The sequence below is a fragment of the Hetaerina americana genome, unplaced genomic scaffold (assembly GCF_022747635.1).
Source record: "Hetaerina americana unplaced genomic scaffold, ioHetAmer1.1.p SCAF_7, whole genome shotgun sequence".
NCBI lineage: Eukaryota > Metazoa > Arthropoda > Insecta > Odonata > Calopterygidae > Hetaerina > Hetaerina americana.
Window position 1 is genome coordinate 12,739,354 of NW_027287316.1, and position 19,365 is coordinate 12,758,718.

Genomic DNA, 19,365 nt, shown 5'->3' on the forward strand with positions numbered 1-19,365 from the left:
CCTTCCAGCCGGCCTTCCGCCCTTTTCCCCGCACCCCCTCTCTCATTCCCGGACGGTCCTCCCGGCCACTCGGGGGGGAGGGATGTGCGCGCACACACACATACGCGCGGGGGATTGAAGAGGGTGCGTGCGTGCGTGTGGGGGGGGGGGGAAGCGCCAGCCCCTTCTCTCCATGGGGCAGTGTTCACCGTGGAGGTGTGAGTCGTCCAGTGTGTGGCGAAGGTGTCGATTTATCGGCGTCGCAGAGTAAATGGACCCCGTAGCGATTCACGTCACATTCTCGTTGCTACGTCAAAGCGCCCGGTGATTTCTCGTCGATCGCGCCCTTTGTAATCAGTTTCACCCTCCTGATAAAATGCAATGGGCGAGAGGATCTTGAGCGTTACATCCTCGAGAAATACCGATGTTGTGCGAACTAACGAACATTATTAAAGATATGAACCTTCTAATCTCGTCGTGCCGTCATTGTTTTGGTACGAGTTTGGTATGGTTCTCTCGTACCATGGCGGTTAGATGTAGGCTACGAGCGGTTCCTAAAAACTAGAATGTCGAAAACACGCATGTTGTAAATACACGTGTTGAAGCACCTCTGCGCAGCGTTTGAAACTCCTGACCTGCGCAAAATTCCTTCATCAGATCTTCTTTTTTGCCACTCTTTTCACTCCTTATAGAATGCCTATTCCTTTCCTCCCTCCTTTCCATGCCAAAATAACCTTTGCTCACAGCCTTCAGTATCTTAAAAAATCTTAATGTCCAATTGACCACTTTTCCCACCTTCTTCGAATTTTGCTCAACAACTTTTTCTGGTCCCCAACCCAACCGACTTAATGATTCAAAATAAAAGCAGTGTTCTGACTGTATTAAAGGTTTCATGGCGCCCATTTCTTAATTTACTTCTGATGCTACTCATATCATTTGCATCTTACCATCCAAGGCTCTGCTTTATGTATGGAGCGATAAACAATTTATCGAATCAGTAATAATTAATATTCCAGTCATTTTGCTTTCGAGTAGTTCGAATTGTTACCTGCTGTTGTGGCTGCGAATTGTGCGACGAAAAAAGGACTCCTTATATCGGTATGTCCTGCTGTCATTTATCGTTCTGGTCTTTCCCACCGACGTAATGTGGGGATATAATTATTCCCTCTGTGTCACCGTTAAATTTGTTTAATTTTTACTTCTCTAGCAAATAGTCTAGACCGTTCGCATAATCTTCGTGCTTCCACGGCGTTCTAGCCCAAGATCTCCAGTGTTTCACATGCTAAAGCCGTTGCGGCCCTCCCCGAAAAAAATATATGCTCCTTCATGAAATCGATATTGACGGAATGTATGCTTTTTATTTGAGGAAAGACGTAAGGAAGAGGCTAGTGAAGTCCTCGATATAGAGCGTAGCTCTGCATTACTCCGATACTTGGTCGTTTGGATTGGAGGACAAGCTTGGCTTTGGAGGCTTTGGTGATATGTATGTGGGAAAGAATGAGAGAAGTGAAATGGACGGAAAGAAAAACAAAATAAGTTTTGCTGGCCATGTTGGGGAAGGAAAGAGAGGGTGCTCGGGATAAATTCAAAGAAGACAGGAAAGATGGTTGCCGCGTTGCAATGGTATGTTGAAGACTATTGTGATGGAAGCGAGAATGTTAGGTGAGTAACGTGGGGGGGGGGGAAAGATGAGGCATGTTGGAAGAAGTGAAGGGAGGTGAGAAGTATGCGGAGTTGAATAATGGTTAATTGTGAGGAAGGGCGTGTGTTAGATGTCGTGCTAGGCTGGAAGTAGTAATGTAACAGTGCTTAGTCTCTCCTGATCAAACATCTACCTTATACGGTAGACTGCCATTAATGATAATTATGATGTTGGATATGTTGATCGATATACCCTTTCCATCACCTCGGTACTTTTCTGTCGAAGGTCGAAGTTGGAAATGGAATACCGCGGAGGCCTAAAAACATCGCATATTGCGTTGCATCGGATTGCTCGGTAGCCGGACAAGGCAAAACGAAAATCGCACATCGCCGTCGATGCATCACAATATCGCACGCACATCCTCGGATGTTGGAGAGGGAGAGTGTGTGTGTGCGCGTGTTTATGGACTTGAAGGGTGTCGGGAGGTAGTGGTGGTGGACGCGGGAGGCGGGGGGGGGAGAGGAAGGGCGTTTGAGTGGGCGGGAAGTGACTTGGGTCGGTCTCTCCGTCCGAGGCGGGAACCTCGAGGCCCGTCCCACCCGGGGGAGGACGAGGGGGGGGGGGGTTGCCGTGCGGGGGGGAGACGTTCTCCCGACACCTTTCCATCCCCCGGGAGTCCTCCCGGGAAACGTGACCGGTGTTGTCGTCCGCGGTCCCCGCCAACTCTTTCCCCGCGGTCCTCCCGCCTCGACCGCCCCCGGTCCGCGTGAACTCTCTCTCCCCTGCGCCCCGGGTCGGGGCCGGCCCCGGGTCCGACGTGCTCCGTTCGCCCCTCCTCGGACATCCCTCCCGTGTGCAAGTTCTCATTTCGTCTCTCTTCTCTTCTCTCCCTTGCCTCTGCCCCGCAGATCGACGAGGACTCGGCCGAGGACTTCCTAGGGCCGTGGGCAGGGCTGCCGTACACAGTTGACCTCGAAACAGGTAAGTTGTATTTTTTGTGGTGTTCTATTTTTATATGTATCATGTTCCCGCACCTGTTTGAACTGTTTTTGGACACTTATAAATGTGGACGTTCTGCAGGGTAGTTATAGTCGAAAGTCTAGTGAAATTAGTTACTTCCCTATGGTTGCGCACTGAATAGCTGAATTGAAATGCTAGATTTAATGTCTGTTCTCAGTGTGATATTTTCTGCCGCATATGGTTTTTAAATGCTCCTTGGTGATATAATTAATAATAACTTCCTTCGATTTCAATATCTGATTTGTCGATTGATCATTGGAATTTTAATGTTGACCCTCAGTCAAATTACATTTATTTTTAACATTTATTTCAAGTAGTTCCTAACTGTGGATTATTCAGTTTCAGTAATATGTTACGAGTTTCATTTTGATGAATACCAATGATCAGCCATCCTACCTCTCGGTTTTAATCCTTATAATACTAATTTTGATTTATGCTATAAGGGTTGCTATCTATTCCTTTGATTGTTCCTCCATTCTTCCGTCATAAATTGTCTTATTAAGAAGATAAATTAAAGGGAGTGAACGTCTTGGCTCGTAGTTTGGCCACCAAGCGTGACATTTGTAATGTCAATCATGGCTCAGTTCATTGCCCTGGAGCCATGGTATGGTATGGTACTGCACGAAGCCGCGGAGCGATCATGCCGTCGATTTTGGACAAGGGGAAAAGTGAAGCAGGAAAGACGCCCATTAAAATACGTAGAAATATATTGTTATAAAATGCTGATCAGGCTATGTACTCTTTGCTTTTTTGCCATCTTTCAGATTGTTGGCATGGCTTAAAAATATTTGTCTGCACTGCGAAGAAGTTAATGCTTGCCTGTGGTCGTTTTGAGGAACGTTATCACATGAAATGGTGGAAAGGAATGCGATTGTGTGATTTATGTTTGCTGTCATTCTTATTCTTTACGGTCAAGTCTGTTTATAGCTACTAAAATAGATATCAATCCCTTAGTTCAAAGATTGCCGGTGTCATAGTTGAGGATAACGTGAATTGGTGAAAAAAAGAGCTCTTTGAAGCGTGATGCGAGGCTATAGTGGTGGCATTCTTAGGCGTCGAGCATAACTTGCAACGTTTGACTTCCGTTCGTTTCCCGAAAGAATCTTAGCAAGTCGTTCCATCGACTGTTTTACAAATAGAGCATCTGAAGCATGATTTGTTGATAAGGTTAACGGAGGAGATTAAACCGACAAAAGAAAATTCCAGTAGCAACGTAGGACAGATCCTCTTGATTTAATAGTAGACACCTTCTTGAGGCTTAATTTGTGATAGTCAATTATGAGTGGTAGCAATTGTCAATTATTTGTTACGTGAACGTAATTGTACGGTGTGCCTACCAATTTTTAATGGTTTTGAAATCTTCTGGGTGGATCATGCAATAACTTACGTAGGAGCGAAAGTTATGTAGTATTGTTGTCTTAATTAAGCGCAATTCTTTTTGCCTTGTGATTTAAATTGCTTTCATCTTGAAAATTCTAAAGATTGATATATAAGTCATTTTTCATCTCTTGTTTTCCTGAGTTGATCCCATCAAATTTAAGTGAATATAATTTACCCAAATCACGTCACTTTGACTCAACATTAGCTATTGTTGATTAGAATTTGTAAAAACATCTTGGTGTGTCTCATTGCAAGATTATTTATCTCTTTGATAATCCTGTAATTAGTGTAAAAACGATAATGTATCCCGTTCTTTTGCCAAAACGCTAATCGACGTACTGGCCAAAAAACAACCTCTTTTATGTTTTTTTATGTTTCTGCAAATTTCTATTAATTCTCTAAAATGTTTTCTTTTTATATTAATGAAGTTTGTGAACAATTTACATTAAGGAAAATGCCTTTTACAAGAGTTTTACTTCCAAGTGTTGTGACACTTTGTGCGATTCTGCATGTTTTCATATGTCCATAGTAATAAAATCAAAATGGAATGAAATGGTCATGGGATATAAATATCATTGGAAATCATTAGGATTTCGTTGTCTATATTCCATGTTTATTATATTTAATATCTCTGCTCCATTGTCTTTAACTCTGAAATAAATGAAAGTGAAATAATTTTATAATTAGTCATACGGTCATACTCGAACAGGTTGTCTTACCCAATAGAAATATTTCTAAAACTAGCATGTAAAAATTAAATATGATGCAATATATTAATTTTCCGTTTTCGTTCAAAGACGACTATTTTTTTTAAAAGTTGAACCATTTCCCAGATTTGAGCAAATTTTTTAATTCACGATGACGGAGCAGGAAAGTGGAAGAGAACGTACTACGAAATCAGTGTTTATAAACCGCTTCCTTAAAAGTTATCTCTTATCAAAACTTTTGTTACTGCCGCTTTTTATGGATTGTTCTTCATTTTGAGTCTCAATCTTTCATCGGTTGAATCGAGCGAGGTTTAGTTTTGTGTTAGATCAGAATCATCGCTTGGGAGATCTCGTATCGAAGATATGAAACCAGCGAGTGCTTTTATGTATCGAAGTTTTGTCCGAAATATTAGGAGGTTCTCGATAGCAATCATGTCACTCGATAACGCGTATTCATTGGCGGTGAGGCGTGGACTGTGGGCGTTCAATGAAATTGAAACAACCAGTGAGCGTCATTAATCTCAGTTTATAGAGGTGTGATGTTCGCGGTGAGTCAGTTTCAGTAGTGCAGATCCGTTCCGACCCCTAAGTACACGTAATTTCTTGTGCTCAACTACTAACGTTCATATCAGTTGTAATAATTTTTATGGCGTAACGCGTGTCTTCTTAATGATATTATAATGGGCTGATATTGCATCAGCTGGAATTAATGAAGTCCATTTGCTCTCAATTGTTACTGACAATTGATTTTATATATTTTTGAGGTTAAATAAACATGACCAAGTAATCTCAGTTGCGCCAAAGTAAAACCTTTTTCTATTCCTGCTTGTCGACTAGAATTTTCAAAATTGTTTTGTTGCCAAATTGGCCACTTTGGCCGAAAAAGAGGAAGAGTGATTACAGCAAAAAATTCATTTATTATCTATGTATGCATTTTTCGGTATGCCCGCACAGGTACAATAAATTGAGGTTTTTTTAAACCATTCCCTCTCTTCTCACTTCCCCCAGGGTTACTTTATCTTGAAAGATGAAATATTCAACCAAACTACGTTAGTTGGGTGCAGCATTTTAGTACGTTCAATAGTTTGAATGTTCTATTATCATGCCTCGTAAGATTGTTTATTTTGAAGCGGTCAGTACAAAATTGAAGTTTCAAGGCTGTCACCAACGTTTGTAATCATTAAATCGCCGTGATCATGCTAAAAAGTAACTTCGTATTTTAGTTATCCTTTTATCGAGTGAGAATATGATTTTCTCATTGCATTACCCATTCCTCAAAATTGTAAACTTAATTTGTGCACGCTTTTTATTCTCACTTTACTTTTGCAATGTAATGTAATTTTGGCATTAGACTCTGCTTTCCTTGATTAAATGGATGGACCGATCGAAAAAAATTTCAGGAGGCCGATCGGCTTAATTTAAACTCATACAACTCAACCCAAAAATTTCATAAAGTGAAATAAGTATATTCAGGTTCTCATGAACGATTCACCTAAGATGAGTGTTAAGTTTACTTGTTTCTTTAAGGCGATGGAAAATCTATTATAACACGCTATAAATCGTGTAATTTTACTTTCATATCCGGAAATTCAAAAGTTTAAAGTTGGAAATTTATCTTTGGGTAGTGTGCACGGAATCATCCCGTTAGTGTCCTTAGATAGATATTTGTTTCCAAGAATGACTTGCGTGATAATTAATCGCGAAGAATTCGTTCATCAGAGATGAAGCAGCATATTTATTTCCAATGTCGTGTTTTGTTTTCTCAGCGTTGTTTTGGCTATCACGTTAAATATGATCTGCACTTGTTTTCCCATTGATTTCGGCTCTCGTGAAAAAATACACGTGTTCGAGTGTTGGGAATACCACTCTTTCGCTAAGAATTTCGACGGTGGTGATATCTATCCATTTATCTGAGCAATCTAATCGGACTATTGAAATTATTTTTTAAGAATATGACAATTCCTCTTGCGTATTTCTTTTGCCCAAATGTTTGCAACAGCATTAAAAAAAGATGTTCTCCGGTCATTCTGTACCCTCTTTTCCCGCTTCAATATGCTCTTAGCCGTCTGTTGCTATTGTTAGAATGATAAAATGTGATAAACTAATGTTATGATATTAACATTAGCTTTATCATACTTTCGAAAATTAGGATATTTATGTCAAATTCATCTTGAAAACGGACCTGGGGATTTTGGTACTGGATTTGAAATGGCATAATTTGCGAGAAAGTGTTCTAGTCTGATCTCTGACAAGGCTCATTTAAGGTATTAGAAAGCGATTGAATAATTACCTAGTATGGTTTTTATTTAATTTTGTTTAATATATTAGATAAATAGGGTGATGTTTTTTTTGCTTTGTGTTTTGTTTTTCGAAGCGATGAAAATGTTTTTCATGCTCTAATTCGAGAAAAATATAACTGATGATTCATCGATTCTTTAATATCCTCATTTTAATTTGTGTCTGATTCGTTTTTTGTTATTAATCTGCATTATTTTGATTAATTATAGCATTAAGTTGTTTCAAGCAACGGCGAATCAAAGTTTTTATGGACGGTATATTTAACATTCAGTCCCATTTGATGAGCAGAGCTATCTTGCGTGTGCATATATTGTTGAATGACGTTGACCCACAGTCCCGAATGATGGTTTAGAGGTTAGTTCTCTCCTCCTATCTATGAACGCGAGTTTTCAGTTAGGCATCCAGGGTAGACAAGGGGCCTTGAACCCTTGTGCTTCCACGAGATGAAATTAGCTTGAAAACAAATTACCCAAGCCCAACAGAAACCCAGAGGTCTATTGTGATAATGTTATGGTTTGGCTGACCCGAACGTTAATTATATTTCTAAATGTCCTGCTGTTTCTTACATCAGAATAATTTAAGTCTACCTACTTAAATTTTAATTTTAAGTTAGCAGAGCCACCAGCATGGCTTTCTGAGTTAAAACAGGAATTTCGGAGACCGTGTTCCTGAAAAACGTTTGAAGTCGTGTTTGTAGTTAAATTTTGTCTTGATCCACTTTTGCAAGATTCGGAATCCTTGTCTTGCTTTCAACTTCGTGCCAATCAATGCACTTTGATACGCAGGAGGCTGTGAAGAAAGAGGATTTGTATTTATTTTGGGAATCTTTTGGTTTGTGGTCATTGTCCATACGGCAGCAGAAACTCCGCCCTACATCTCTGTGAGTAGACGTCTGTAAGGTCATAATAAATTAGCACCCTTTAATAAATACGCGTGTTAAACAATGCGACAATTGAATGCATACATGTAAATTCCAAGTCTCCATTCGACTTTTTCTTGTTTTCGTGCATTTTACCAAATTAATGCTATTTTTAAAAAAGGCACCGATATGAAGCTACTAACGTGCACCAGGAAGTAGCTTTTTCCGTTATCCATATTTTGAGTATGTTGCAGTAATAGCGATTTCACCCATTGCGAAGTCTGTATCCGTATTTAGGAGGCTGTTTTTACATAATCTTTTCGCATTTTTTTTCTGTTGTAGCTTTGGAAAACGTAAGCGGAATTCAGGTGCCTGTTACCGTATAAGTAATTGTATTTTCAAAGTTTCAGTCGTTCGTCGTCTTGCCTGCAGTCGAAAGTTCTTAACTAGAAAGGTAAATTATATATGAAATAAAATGTAAGGCATCACTTCAAGTTCGTCCGAAATCCAACGAACTAGACTTAATAAAGTTTTGTTTTGGGTTTGAAACGGATTACATGTTATTTGCTTCCCGAACTTGTGCCTGCAGTAACCCACTCCGGAGTAGACGACGACCGGTGACAGTCCGCCCAGCCCATTTTTGAAGAATTAGGTGGTCAGCCCAGCTCCTTAAACAAACTACGGAATAAGGGCATGGTGCGCATTCTTAAGTCAACACGTTCGCCCTGAAAGGTAGAGCAGGATGGCGTATTGTGTTTCACGCGCCAGGCTCCTAAGTATTGGATACCCTTCCGAAGGTCGTCTCCGGTGTTCAAAAAACTGACAAATAAGCTATGGATGTGTGCAGCCAAGTAATGATTTGCATTTTTCACGGATGAAAATGATTCTGAGATAATGTCAATCATTATGATAGCTTTAACCAAAGCAAATTCTCAACTGTTAATTGCGAATGAGTTAATTCCCCAGGGAGAGCGGTGTGACCTTATCGGTATTGAAACTAATTTCGAAGTTTTTTTCTGTCAGAATATGTAGCTTTAATCGATTATTTAGGTTTAAAATTGAAAACTCGTTCAAAATGTTTATGTTTTTTCTCAAAATTTGCATGAGTAAGCTTTAATGATGGCCTTTGTTGTCGAATCCACTTCAATTTTTTCTGTGAAAAAAAAACAGATCGAATAAACTTTTTTGAGATTGTAAAAGTTAAATAGGGTTCTCTCAGTAAATAGTAATTCAACTTTTATGTTAATGGCAAATTATTGTTAATCCTGTGACTAATGTGCCAATATTGGGTAATGTGTGTCCATCTGTAATCGCATAGTATTACCTCATGCTCTCTTTTTCCATTGAAATCCTCTTTATGAAATACGATCCTATTTTTGTACACACTGCAAACTATAAAATCGCTTAATGTATGTGTGATTTGTCGGTACACCGAATTACTTTTAATATACAGTAATTTAATGAAGTCCAAGCACTCATATCCGTCTTTGCAAAAGTCAAAAGTGGTCAAAAAATATGTCCAAATATTACCGGAATTCGATACTTTCTCGCGAATAAATCTACTCAAGCTGACATTGATTGACAATGGTAGAATTCAGCCTCTACTGAGCTGGGCGAATAATGTCTATTTAAATTTGCTGGAAGACCCGGGGATTTTTTTGGAATGATCTGTAAGGGAAGTCATTGAGTCAGAAACATTTCCCAGAATATCCAAATGCGGAAATATTGCCCAAAACACTAACACTCAAGATACTTAGGTAATATATACGTAATATAATACATAGTACAGGCAGTACAATGCAATATAGTATTACAGTACAATATGTAAAACACAGTACATAATCACTTATATATGTTTATATTGGCTTATTGAATCCTGAGTATCAATCGTAACTTAATTACAACTGCATAAAATTGAATATCTGGTATTAAATCGGTCTAATCAGTGCGTAGTAATAAAACATACGTAGACCCGATTGACCAATACCAAATTCTTGTGGAGCAATGTCCATGTGCGCCGACATTCTTAGTCGGGCAGAAATGCGGAGATTAAATAATATAGAAGTTGTGCGTATCAATGCGGACTTTCATTCGTAATAACTATGCCATTGTATATTACAGTTTTGTCATGGTAAAATTGTGCGCTTGTCAAAATTTGATCAGTGTAGACTTATATATTTCAAATAATTTAAATATTGTCGAGATGAAAATCAATTTTATAGTATCCCCCACTTAGATTAGCAGGGCATTGCCGTTGGTATATAGTTACTGAAACTGAATGTGTCAGTAACAACAGGAATACTTTTCTGTTTCCTGGCAACTAATGAAAGCAGTGACTCCTTGCCGTGTAGTGTTGAGGGACGAACGTGATTTTCTAGTGGGCCGCATCAGGGATTTAGCGTAACTTCCACTTCGAAAGTATTTATTTTGTGAATTCAACAAGAATGACATGTAATTAAGTTAAAATTTACTATTGCATTATTCATAATTATCATTTATTTCGCAATATTTATAATTATATATATATAGCCATATATATTATATATATTGCATTTAATCTTTTTTTAAATGTCATGGGTGCTCCCAGCATAATGTCACCCTATCAAGACTTCACAAGGTATCTATTTCACTGGCCTTGTTAAAGGATTTGCCGGGCCAGATCGAACCGTGGACTGTGGTTTGGACGCCGTTGTTTTAAAACATGGAATGTAATCTCGAGCTACGAAATACCTTCCAGTCTTCAAATAGCGAACATTACGCGACAGATTTCGGTGGCATTTACGTTGGACCACGGAGGTGCGAAGGGCGAGGTAGTTGCCTTGGTCCGTGCATTCCGTTAAGCTGCGAATTCCTGTAGGGCTTCGTGGCAGAGAACGTTGTGCATTACGTAGTTGCCGTTCGAACATGTACTGCTCTCCCTGAGCTTGAAACGATAATAACTTCCAGTTGATAGTTTGGCATTGCTTATTGATTATGGGAGGTCATCATGCATTTATTAGTGCCGTTAGAAAAACGTGGTCATTGAGAAACCGGGTTTGTTTGGATGCCTCCCTTTGTATGACGGTTTAATGATATACATATTGATAAACATCGGGAAATGTGGTGGGGGGTCTGTCCTTCCAACGCAGCCGGTCGCCAGTGTGCTGTATATGTGGAATACTTTGTTTCGGATGCTTGCTTGTCGTTTTCGAACGTGTGGGCACATTATCCGCCATTTTACCTCCGAGATTTCGAAAGAACGTCAGCCTTGGTTTAGTCTCAGAGAAATGTTGTCAAGGTGTATTGAAAATTCATTATTCCGCGACAAATAGAAAAAGCGTGTGCAGGAATTCACCGAGTAATGAATTTCATGGATGACAACGTATGCATGGGTGGCATCATGGGCGTGACATGATTGAGTTTTGCCCGATTCCCATGACCTGACATTTTTTTGGTCCGCGGAGAACGATGAATGGACTCGTCGGACGCAAAGACCACGTTTTTAGAGCGATGCTGGGACACTTTCGGTTTCCTTGAGTCGCCCGTCATCGCCGCCCGCGTCTGGTGTCGCGCACTCACGCTCTCCGGAGTTGGCTGGCTTCAAACAGTGGCTATATAAGCCCGTCATATCGCATACAAACGGCGAAAAAAAAAGTCTGAGCCACCTCGCGATCCTTATCGACGTGTATCAGGCTTCTTTTTTTTCCTCGGATCTTTTCCCACGTGGTTCTGCTCCCCACGCCACCCCCCCTCCCCACCTTCGCCCCGGTCGCATTGACACCTCACGAGTGACGTTTCGCTGACTCAGGCGGTCACAGTCGGGCCGCTCTCCGCTCGGCAATTGTTTCCAGTGTCCACCACCTCTCTTCGGGACCAGACCAGACACTCCGCTGCCGCCCCTGCCCCGTTCCTTACACACGCCCCTCCCCACACCCCCATCATTCCTTCTCACCCGCGTATTTCCTTGACCCCATGGCCACCGCCTGCAAGTTGTCGTGACTGTGCTCTTGGTCTCAATGTTTTGGATCGGGAGCATGACTGCACGGGAATATATGACCCACATTCCCTGGCTTGCTTTTGCACTCCCTCTCGAAGACTGTTATTTCCCTGGGTCAGCACCCTTAAAGGCCGTTTACCCTTCATCGCAGTGGTGCGCAGGTCATTGATTTCTGGGAGAAAGTGAAAATCATTGACAAAGGGCCACAACACTCGACGTGTTTCAGTAGTTTCAGTTCCCCACACAAATGACTTGGCTTATTTGGTCATTGGCCCGGCCACACATTAATGCACATGAGTATGACTCAGAACACTGGGGTGATGGATTTTTTTATATTACAAAGGGATTTGGCTGTGAACGTTTTTAATCCTAAAAACTGGAAAATTAAAAAAAACTACAAAATTTAATATTCATGAATTTGGCTAAATATTTTTACAAGTGAAAAAAATTTGCTTGGGGATGTTCGAAATTTAAGGGCAACAAGGAGGCAACTGATTGCCGCATCAATATTACTTGGACTCTAATTACCCATGTTGAGTGTCATGCTCTTTGTTCAATTCTAAGTTGGAAGCCTCTTGGATATCATGTGGCATGCAGATTGCAGCCACATTACTCGTTAGCTAGTCAATTGCAGCCACATTACTCTTTAGCTAGTCAATCAATGTTGATTTTTTCTTCATGATGTTTCAAATGTTAAGTAATTGAAATATGCGATAGGCCAGAAGGTGGGTGAACATTGATTTGGACCAAATGATGGGGCAAAGCAATCATAAGGCCAAATGTTAGACATTATGGTGTTGATTTATAGTAAATATAATGTGAAAGGATACCATGCATGTGAATCTGGGAAGTTATGAGAGTATTGCTTCATCAGGTATGATAGCATGGCTCCATGTAAGATGAGCATGTTGTTACTGATAGGTTTCTTTCTAACGGTTAATCAGGAAATTCGATTTTAGTCTGTTGCTGTTCATTTAAGTTGATTCTGCGCTAAATCTAAATGTGAAATAACTCAGACTGAATCATTGGAGGTAGCACTGAGTAGGACTATTCATTTCAGAGCAAAAGCTAATGGCTTGCAGCACTAAGTCCACACCCAAAGAACTCCTTGGGAATAAAAGAAAACGGCTTTTAGAGGATATTCTTCTGTTGTCAGTATAACTCTTGCTTATGAGAGAAAACACTTAGCATCATACTAGTAATCACAAGCAGGATTTTTGAGTTCACTGAATAGATTTGAAATAAAAATTTTATTCCAGTTTTTTTCATTCTGATATTGCATTTCTGACAATACTGAAAATACCTAACTATATACAATCCTAGTTATTTTTAATGAATTTACGTTTCCATATCCTTGATGAACATCAAACTGTCATAAATAAATTGTTACCATCACAATGTTCACCTTAGGGGTGGGAAGGGTTCTTAAAAAACTTCTCGTTATCTGTTACGTTCAGGCTAAACACTTATGGTTTTTATTATATTCCACAAAAAGTCCAGACATGAAAATATACATAACCCATGCCAGCCACCTAACTAGTAGTTTTCTGATAATTGTAGTCACTCCTCTATTTTGGTGCATTATTTAAATATTTTGGCAATTATTTGTGGATGAAAAAACTATATTAGGATTCTGCAAACATATATTTACTGCATTTGGTAATAAAAAAATTAGGTAAACTGTTTATTTGTTAATATATTGATACTTATTAATTAGTTTTCTTCTTGAAAATAAACTCCTCTTATTTTTACTTACCAAAGTCTAAAATTAGGATTTCATTTTTTGATTCAGAGGATATTTTGTTGGTTCGTGGTGTAGGAAGGAAGCAGTGTTGCCTTGTTTCACTGTAATTTTGAGCTGGAGTAACCTTGGTTCCCACAATCATGGTCTGCTTCCCCAGCCTGAGCCCCAATGCCCATCACCACGGCACCAGCCATCTCCCCTCCCCCATTTTGAGCACAGACCCCCATCTGCTTTGATTGTGCCCCTTTCTTACACCCAGGGCGCTGTCAGGGTGCATGTGAACCTCCCGAAGCCCATCTCACCTCCTGTGGAGGGAATTTCTGATCCTCCCAGCGATCCCCTCCCTTACGCTGCACTGCCTTCCTCAAGATTTTCTCTCATATCCTTTTTTTTTATTTTGAACCTCTTCTAGTTTCTTCTTCTTCTTCCTCCTCCTCCATATCATCCAACCTCTCAGACGTCCTGCCATGCTCATTCAGGGGGTCGAGGGCAGAGCCTGGTGGGGAAAGGGGCCCCTGTGCCTTTTTAATTCCTTCCCTCCATTCTCTTTTTGCTGTGTCACTTCTTCCCTCTGAACTCCTCCCCCTGATCTGCTGCTGCCCTTTCCCCTCTCTCCCCCTCCTCCCATCTTGTTCGAAATGGCATCTCTTCCAAGCCCCTCTCAGTCCTGCCTCCCCAAGCATACCCAAGCCCTTAAACCCCCCCTCCACTCCTTCCCTTCCACCCCACCCCATCTTCCTGTTTTCTCTCTCTTACATCCTCTGCCCATCACCTCTCTGTTCCCCATCCTCTTGCTGCTACCAGACCTGGCATTCCGCCCTCCCCCTCTTTTCATTGTATCCTTGTTGGTCATAGGCACTGGAAAATTTGAGCCTTTTCTTTGATATTATTGGTCTTGAGGGCCCTCACGAAATGAAACATTAGTTGCAGTAGGTACATGTTTGCTGAGACTTGACTTAAGTTAGGAAATATTTAAATGCTTAGTCTCTTTACTTTGTGGGTACAAAATCACATTTTTGGCCAGCTAGAATAAATAAACTTTCTGGACTTAAAGTAGCAATGTGTATTCATTTATAATTCAATTTATTAGTATCATACTAGAAACTTAATACTTGATTGATTGTGAAGGAACATCTTTTATGAGAAAGATTTTAAGAAAAAGTCTTATTATTACCCAAAAATATTAAGTACTCTCAAATAAATGGGAGGAGATTTTTATCACCTTTCTAATATTACCAAATCATCATCTTTGCATGATATATTTTCATATGTAGTGCATACTTAATGGTAGCTAATGAGGAATGTATATTAATAATGATTGTGTAAATGGAATATTTTGTCATTTTTATTGAAGTAGTAATAATGAAGGATGAAATTCTTTCATTTATCTTTATATAAGGGGAGTAAATTGTGCCAAATTATCTTTCAATGCTCTAGTAATAATTTTCCCCTGGGAACACATTTTGTCTGATGTGATATTTGAGTTTGTCTTCATACTCATAATGTCGGGGATTCTTTTGTGCCCTTCCCTATCATTAAGGCTTCAGTTTCCCACTCCTCACTTGATTTTGTTACTCCTCACTTATTATTACACTAGGACTGAGTGCTTTTATAACTCCCACAACCAAGGGCTGCTATTATAGCTGTACATCACAATTCGAAATAACCCTTCTCCAAGGTTTAGAACCTTTTTTTCCGACCAATCTCTTTCTCGTTCTCCGTTGTCTGATGTTGAAGGTGTGCCTCTCACTCTCAAAAGCTTTTCACGTGGCCTTCAGGTTTTATTGTCCGGGATGAGGGGAGTCCCTCTGGGTGCTGCCCGCATCTCCTTCCCACCCCATCTTCCCTCCACTCACTGCACCGCCTACCATGGCGTCTCGCTGCGAGAGGCCACAGCTCACTCCTTTCCCCCCGCATACTCCTCCCCACCTCCCAGCCTCGATCTTCCCCTCTGCCACCCCATCCACCCCTCCGCTCCATCCACCCCCACCTACTCCTGAGTTCTTTGTCTGCTCGTTCCCTGCCGGTGCCCTTCCATTGTCCTTACACCCTCCTCCCCCTCTTCTCCACTCACTCCCTATCTGCCATTCCAAGTCCCATCCCCTTTCCGTTAAACCCTCCCCCATGGCTCCTCTCTCCATTCCCACCCTGCTCTCTCTCCCTCTCACACACCCCGCCCGCTCCATCTTATCTCCCCCTCCTGTTTCCTGAGACCCCTGATCTCTCTCGCTCTCTCTCTCGTGCAGGAATCATTTATTTCTCGTGTCCATGCTATGCTGGAGCTGATCTGAAAAAAAAATTTGAATCCATCACGAAGAGAGGAAATTCTTAGAGGAGTCCAGACATTGTGAAATTGTTGGGATTATTTAACCTTGTGAGATTTTTGTGATAGGAATGAATAATGGATGTTTCAGAGTAAACCCACACTTTCTTGATTCTTAAATTTATATTAGGATTATAAAGTTATTATGGTAACATGAGTTTAATGGCTACTATATCATTGTTTAACAATTGTGAGCATGATAAAATATTTGCGTAAAGAAATGGCAATGTGTATTTTTGTAACCCTGATTCAACCAGTATTAGTTTTATTTTTATAATCATCATGGCATGGCTGTTATATAAGTTAAAAGTACATGTAAATAGTTTATATATTAGCAGTTTTTTATTTAAATGTTTGGTGCACTCTCAAGCCCATATATGAGCAATGGTAACATAATTGTCGTAAAAATTACTAATTTGATTGCATCCACATGAGTTCATGTTTGGTTTTGTGTTTTTGATTTGGAACAGTGAGGTATTACAAGTGTATGCCTTTAAATGACTCCAGTGACGTTCATGTTACATCTTTCCTTTGGTTTTGTTTGTTGCCCCTCGCTTCCTCTGTCTTCCGAAGGTACTTTTCCTACTCTTGCCTCCTTGCCATAGGATGCCGCTTGGTGATACCGTCTGCTGTTGACGGCTGACCACCCGCCCAGGCTCTGCCCTTGCCCCTCAGGCATCCTATCTTGCTTTACCATCTCATGGCGTAGGTTGTGCCCGCTATAGAATGAGGTGTCGAGGCACTGAAAAGTATCCATGTCCATGTCCCATCTCACCCAATGTCTTTTGATAAGCTGGGGAAGGGAAAAATTGCCGTTGACATGACATGTCCTGCTGGACTCTCTGATGTGATAGTGTGTTTATGCACAACTTGGAAGACCTCCCAAAAGTTAGGGGAGATACATGCATAAGTAGCCAAATTTATGTCTTATAAAGACAAGAATCAGTTACTGTATTATCTTAAGGTTTTAGTGTCGTCATTCCACTCGTAGGGGACAAGATAAGATGGTTACAGAGACATGTTAACATGGCATTGTCATGCATGCATTATAATTTAACTTTTTATCCTCCTCCTGAATTCGTTAATCGAATACCGTTGATAAGTGGTGGTTCACTTAAAAATAGTCATTTAGGGCAATTTTAATGGTAATTGGATTACAATTAATGTGCAAGTGGTTTTTATTCCATATTCACTTATTGCTTTTTAAGTATTGCTATGGAAATTTTATTTTTTCCCAAAAGGTTCCAAAGATGATAATAATGTTTTTGTTTACATTATATATAGGATATAATTAGGGATATAATATTGAAAGTTAGTATTTCTCCTGTATTACATTGTACCGATGCCATAATGAGGGGACTAAAGTAAATGCAAATAATACTAAAATGATTACTATTTTTGAGATTAAAATTTTTTTAGTATTGTAGGTTTTGTTTTTTGTTTTATTATCACATGTATATGATATATTGTTCATGATAACATATAAATATTCCTTACCATCTTTATATTCCAATATTCACAAAATTTTCTGATTCCAATAATCAATATATACCGTGTTGTTGATTGCTTTATGGAAAATGCTAATTCAAAGTTAAAGGGAATTCAAGCTTCAATCAGTTATTTCCAAGGAGCACTGTCAAGTGAGGCATGCTGATGCCAGTGATGCATATGTTAATGGATGTCATTAATGGCATATGGTCATGTTTAAGCCATATCCAATTCCTTATGACCTTAACTAAATAATTGGCAGTAGATGCTCTTTCACTGATTATCCCTGCATTTAGTTATATTGATGCAGCGGAGGCTTTTTTTCTGCTTATAACCATGATTAACTTTCTACGCACTTCTTGCTTCGTTCTTCTGTATGCCTCCATTTCATTTATAACAATGGTGGCTCCCTCCATGTTAGGCCCGTGAAGTTTCATGATCCTCTTTTTGGTAGGGCGTCTGTTGAGGCGTCCCCGCTGGCCCCACGGGAGGCCCTCGGACCGCCTTTGTTCAGACCTCCACATCCTATGCCATCAATTTCTCCTCCGCTCCACCATTCCGGCTGGCCTTTTAACCATTTATCACTCGTGTGCCCCCCCCTTCAAATCCCTTACCACACCACTCTGTCGCCCCAATCTCCATCTTGCACGGAACTTGAGTATGATGTGGCAACATTGCCTCATGCCGCTCCTCCCCTCCCCATTGCACCCCTCTCCACGCCATTCCGATTCCCTCATCCCATTCCCAGAAGGCCGACATCCGTTGCTCTAGCCTCAAAGGTGGCGTCGTCCCTCCAGCGACTCCTCTCTCTCTCTCTCTCTCTTGTCCCCCTCTAAGCCCCCCTCTATTTCCTCTACCAGTCTCCCCACTCTCCAACTTCTCTCCCTCTCTCCCCGTTGCGTGGCATAGAAGATGGTGGATAGGCATCCATCTGCCTCATACCACTCTTGCCTCCCCAGACCCCAATTGTAGCTGAGTGTTTGGCCCACCACGATCACTCAGCTGCCTGTTTAATTTCGGTTGGAGGTGGGCGGCTTGGCACTCCCCCTCCCTTTGGAGTTGGGAAAAGGGGAGGGATTTGAGAGAGTGGCAACGTCCCGCCAGTCGTTCCACGGCCATCGTTCCGTGTAAAAGGTTGTTGTTTAAGAGGTGCCACGTCCCTCAGTGCCTTTCAGCTGTGGACTACATCCCTCAGATTCCTTTGCGACTCATGAATTGCAACAGACTTCCCTCCCTGGCATTGAGTCAGGACCCCAGTTTTTTGGTCCGTCGATAAGAATCAAGTGATATGATGCCTTGAAGAGGTGCATTTTGAAAATCTGTACATGAGGGTTATCTAATTGTGCATCATCCTGGTTCTCCGTCAAGTTTAAAGAGGTATTATCTTCATTCTTGACTTGTGACGTGAACTTGTGCTTCTGAAGTATTCATTGCTCCAAGAATTGGCAGTATCTTTAGTCTGAGTGTGAAGGTTCAAACCATCAGCCTGGGTCTTTAGAACCGGGTAAGTTATATTTTTTGTGTAATTAATATTTTCATATATGTTGGTTAATTTTTTTTACCCCATTGCCCAGGGCTTGTGCGCATAAGTTCTACATAATGCCAGTAGTGATACTGATTTAGACCATGGTCACAAAGTTGTGGGAATATTATTTTGATGCGATAATACTTATTTCAGTGTTTTTAGCCTTGGGAGAGTGTTTATTAGAATGTAATGTAGGGTTTTTTCTATGCTGTGCTAGTTGACGCTGTTTTATCACTGATATGCACCATTGGTCCAGTAATGGTTGTTACCGTTGTTCACCCCAGCCCTGCCACTCTCTGTTTAAGTCATAACCATCCAACCAATTTTCCACTCTTTTCTACCTCTGTGACTCCTCCTCCCTACCTCTTTTCCTTTCAGCCCCTCCCCCCCCCTTCACTTTTATTCTTTCTGAAAACCTGCTACA

At 40.7% G+C, this 19,365-nt stretch overlaps 1 protein-coding gene across 1 annotated transcript in view; it reads left to right on the forward strand.

The window, feature by feature from the left end:
• Positions 1–19,365, forward strand: part of cnc (NFE2 like bZIP transcription factor cap-n-collar) — a 375,514-nt gene that overhangs the window by 204,714 nt on the left and 151,435 nt on the right. The window contains exon 4 of the mRNA XM_071595847.1: positions 2,530–2,602. Coding sequence (XP_071451948.1) covers positions 2,530–2,602 — 73 coding nt within the window. The remainder of the gene's footprint in view (positions 1–2,529; positions 2,603–19,365) is intronic.